Source organism: Squalius cephalus (genome assembly GCF_949319135.1).
Source record: "Squalius cephalus genome assembly, chromosome: 22".
Classification (NCBI taxonomy): Eukaryota; Metazoa; Chordata; class Actinopteri; order Cypriniformes; family Leuciscidae; genus Squalius; species Squalius cephalus.
In genome coordinates, this window is record NC_137143.1 from 15,916,684 (window position 1) to 15,921,722 (window position 5,039).

General features: G+C 38.2%; 1 protein-coding gene across 1 annotated transcript; it reads left to right on the forward strand.

Moving 5' to 3' along the window:
• Positions 1–210: 210 nt before the first annotated feature.
• LOC307149924 (keratin, type I cytoskeletal 19-like) lies at positions 211–2,994 on the forward strand (the record flags this gene model as incomplete). Its single annotated transcript, XM_079856545.1, has 8 exons — positions 211–717; positions 900–982; positions 1,511–1,667; positions 1,752–1,913; positions 2,108–2,233; positions 2,353–2,573; positions 2,698–2,711; positions 2,788–2,994. 8 exons carry the CDS (start codon positions 211–213, stop codon positions 2,910–2,912), a joined length of 1,395 nt encoding a protein of 464 aa, XP_079712671.1. The 3' UTR covers positions 2,913–2,994.
• Between the last annotated feature and the right edge of the window lie 2,045 nt (positions 2,995–5,039).

Consider the following 5,039-nt stretch of genomic DNA (forward strand, 5'->3'; position numbering starts at 1 on the left):
TTTAACTCTGCTGGTGGTGACAGCTGGGTCTGGCACAAACACACTCTCTCACACACACCTTTACCTCCCTTACCCACCCACAAAGTGCTGGAGCCACCCTGGATCTCCATCTCTATAAGAGGTCAGAGCTGGACTCAAACGTGCCATCCTAGCCAGGACAACTCTAACGGTTTCCTTCAGTGTCCTCTCTGGGTTCATCTCATCCCAACTATGTCGGTCTCTGTTTGCACGACATCCTACAAAGGTCCCAAGACTGTGACCTCAAAGTCCATAGTCACCAAGAGTCGGAGCTGTTCGCCAGCCTTCCCACATAAAGCCTTCAGCGTGCATGGAGGTGGTCATGGTGGAAGCACCCGCATCTCTTCCTCCTTGCTGCATTCCAGAATTGGAGGTGGTGGAGGATACTGCAGAGGATACGGTTTTGGCGGAGGATATGGTGGAGGATATGGTGGAGGATATGGTGGAGGATTTGGTGGAGGATTTGGTGGAGGATTTGCACCAGGAGGCTGTGTTGTAAATGATTACCAGCTGAATGAGAAGGCCACCATGCAGAACCTGAACGACCGTCTGGCGTCCTACCTGGAGAAGGTGCGCTCCCTGGAGGCTGCCAATGCCATTCTGGAGAGGCAGATCCGCGAGTACTATGAGAAGAAGGGGCCGATCGCACAGAGGGACTACAGCGCCTACTGGAACACCATCAAGGACCTGAAGGACAAGGTACAGTGATCTCTAAATGAATGACACATAGCAAATTCTAGTGTACTGACATTTCTTTGCATACAGCAGCTGAAAATCAGACTGCAGATAATCACTTCAGGTTCTGATGATCTACAGCAATGCTCCAGATTTAAATACGTTCTAATGTAATACAATTTATTTATTAATATTTTACCTTTCAGATTAAAAATGCTACCATCCACAACGCCAACATCCTCCTGCAGATCGACAACTCTAAACTGGCTGCTGATGACTTCAGGGTGAAGTAAGTTAAACAGTGTTGACCACTAACTTAGACATAACTATGTTGATGCCTAAAATGCAACAGCTTCACATTGTTTATCTATATGCCATTCAAAAGTTTGGAGTCATAAAGATTTTTTGTTGTTGTTGTAATTTATTACAGTTTCGACAAAAACATAAAGCAGCACAACTGTTTTCAACATTGATAATAATAATAAGAAGAAGAATAAAAAGAAGAAGAATATGTCTTGAGCACCAAATCAGTGTATTAGATTGATTTCTGAACGATCATGTGACACTGAAGACTGTTATGATGCTGAAAATTCAGCTTTGACATTGCATTTGAAATAATATTTTACATTATTACTGTTTTACTGTATTTTTATCCAATAAATGCAGCACTGGTGAGCATGAGACTTTCAAAAATATTTTAATACTTTCATACTGAGACCAAAGTTTTGAACGGTAGTGTGTGTATATATATGATATTCGTCATGTTTAAACGTTGATCGGTGAGTTTAATTCCCTGTGTGACCTTTCCACCAATCAGATATGAGCATGAGGTGGTGATGCGCCAGTGCGTGGAGTCCGATATCGCTAACCTGCGTCACTTGCTGGACCAGACACACCGGGCAAAGGCCGACCTAGAGATGCAGATCAAGAATTTGCAGGAAGAGCTGGAGTTTATGAAGAAGAACCACCAGGAGGTTTGTAGTGACTTTCTGACATAATCATCTATACTGATCCTGAAAGTTTGGACCATTATATTATATTATATTATGACGTTTTAGGAGCTGGCAGCACTGAGGTGTCAGCTGACAGGCACAGTGAATGTAGAGGTTGATGCTGCACCTCAGCAAGACCTGAACAAGGTTCTGGACGAGATTCGTTGTCATTATGAGACCATCATACAGAAACACCGCAGGGAACAGGAAGACTGGTTTAAAAACCAGGTAAGACCTTGTCTGTCTCTTTAAATTATTTTGTTGTGAATTCTAATTTACCATTATACTGAAAAACTGACTTTACTGAAGAATAAACCACATATTCCAGCTGGTGTCTTATGCTACTGTGGTAAAACAATATTATCTTACATTACGATATTCAGGACTTGAATTCATATTGTGTGTTTCTGTCTTTCTTTTAGACGGCAGGATTGACCAAAGAGGTGACCCAGAGCACAGAAATCATCCAAACAACCAAGACACAGATCACAGATCTGCGACGCACTCTGCAGGGTCTGGAGATCGAGCTACAGTCTCAACTTTGCATGGTGAGAAACAAGTGGAATGTAGAGTGAAAGACATTAGATACATTATCTGAACCAAAGGCAGTTTTATGCCCAAGTATGCTTTATTAAGATCTTTCTGCTTGTTCTCATTACTCAAACAGAAAGCGGCACTGGAGAACTCACTGGCAGACACAGAGAACAGGTACAGCTGTATGCTAGCAGGCTACCAGAGCCAAATCAACATGTTGGAGAACGAGCTGTGTCAAATGCGAGCTAGCATTGAGCAACAGGGACGAGATTACGTCATGTTGCTGGACATCAAGAGCCGTCTGGAGCAGGAGATCGCCACCTACAGATGCCTCCTGGAAAATCAGGACATTAAGTAAGGTCATTTATTTATAAAAGTTAATGTGAGTTGAAGTCAGTGAAGCATAGATCATGGTACATTATCTTGTCCTGGAATGGCTTCACTAATTCTTTCTTTTTTTTCCCTCCTACTCTTCCAGGACTCAAATACCAGGTAATTGAAATCTATCTTTGTAGGTCAGTTTTAGGCATGTTTTACGTTAAGCATTAATGACTCTTTTGCCTTTCAGGTGGATCTGTCTCTTTCTCTGGTGGATCTCACTCTGGCTCATCAGGTGGTTCCCACACCATCTCAACTGGTGGACCAACAATCCAAATAAAGCAAACCACCACCACTTCACACCGTACTTACTAAACACAGAGCATGCTGCTCTGTGAGACAGTATTCAAACACATGCACACATTTAATTCAAAACGAGTGTTCATACACATCATTTGTGATATGACAAAGAACAAGGAAACAAGTGTTTAAAAGCATTGAAAGACACTCACTGTTGTGTTTTTGTGTGAAAGAAAAAACTGTCTCTGAAAATAAAAGTGCTGTCAGCAATCATTTCTTATGTGTGTTTTTTCGCATAACACTATGACTAAAATTGAAAATGATGCAAAACACATATTCTCGATGCTGTAGTTTATTTGATCAGTCACAGTATATCATTAATCAAGCTTAATTTGACTTTTCAACTACAATTAGGCAGGGTGAACTGAAAGCTTTTACAATCTTTTAGCTATATCATTGACAAAAGTATGTGGTGCATTTTCTTCCAAAAATGATTTTCTTTCTCAAATTCATGCTTCAAGTTGACAAAACACAATAAACGAAATCACACAATAACTGTTTAACCAGACATAGCCTTAATTTGCATCTAAATAACTTTCATCGATCGTCTTTCATAATGCACTTACCATAATATTTATTAGAGGGGCAACGGATCATAAAACTCGCGGTTCAGCCAATTTCATGTTTTTTGAGTTACAGATAGGATAGTTTTTCAGATCAGAAAAAAAAATCTTCAAGTAGTCATCGATACCACGGCCAGGGCAGTCTCTTTAGGGGACAAAGATGGTGACGATTCTGGGGGCCACTGGTTTTCAGGTGACCCCCATGATTAGAACCTCTCCACACCTAGGACAGGAAAGCGATATAAACCAAGGGGTGTCAATTTTTTCAATCTCTTTTGTCGCTATTATTGTCAAAGGTATAGTACATACATTGTCTTAAAAATGTAAAAAAAATTTAAACTGATGCACAATACACAAAATTATACAATAACCGTTTAACCACATAGCCAAGTTTACAAGCATAACTTTCATCTATAGCCTTTCATAACGCATCACAAGAATATTTATCTTCATCTGTTCTCATTTATTTGAACACATATCTAATCATTTTTTAATAAAACTGTTTTTTAGTTTAATCAATGAATAATTTGCTATATGGGCTATCTATAGATTAACAGATGTTGTTTGATTGTTAAATATTGGTATTATTATAGTTGTAAAACATTGACATCTAATTTACAATCTTGAAAGCCTATAATTAAAAATAATGAATTGTGGTAGCGAATTCCAGTGACCAATTTGGTCCCATAGTGACATTTTTGACCACACACGAACAACAGCTAATTTTACTGCACCTTTACTCTGTTATAATGGAAAATGTTTTCTGCTTGTTGTGACATATAAGGAATATTGTTTCTGGGTCAAAGCCTCTACTTCTACTTACTCTACTTACTTACCTAATCTTGTTTCTAGTGAAAATACTCAACAACCATTTATGAGCACTGTTGATTCAAGTCACACATTTAGGCTTTTCAAAAGCCATAGTATACATTACAGTCTCCAGTCTCACGGCATCCCAGACTTCAATATTTTACGATTCAAAATAGCTGAATAACTAACCATCTGAGATTTCGGTATAGAGATAAAAGTTAGAAACATAATTTTCAAGAATATTACAGCACAATGAGTGTATATTAGCACCGTTTGTTGTTTGTTTTGGGCATCTGATAGAGCTTTTGGATTTGGAAACAGTGACGTTCCAAGACTTAAGAAGATTAACAAAACTTAAGTTAAGTGAAGATGCACATTTTTAATTAGGGTAGTCAAAATGTTAATGTCAATTTCTTTTTTACATTGATTTATTACATGGAACATATGTGTTTCCATGCATTTTGTTGAGATGTCTTTTCTTGTATAGCCTATTGTACATACATGGTTGATTATGCATGTTGCTTATGTATTATACTATTTTTTTGTGTCTATTCATTGATATGAATCTATTACTAGCTTTTTTCCCCAAGTGCATGGAAGTGTATGTATTAAAATGTATGTAAAATATGTAATACATAATTCTTATTTTGTATTTGGTTCAGTTTGTTTATAATAGAAGTTAATGGTAGTAACAACATGAAATATAAAAAAATAAATATGTGGTTCCTGGAGGCACCCAAAACGGTTCCAGACAATGCCTAATAAAAGT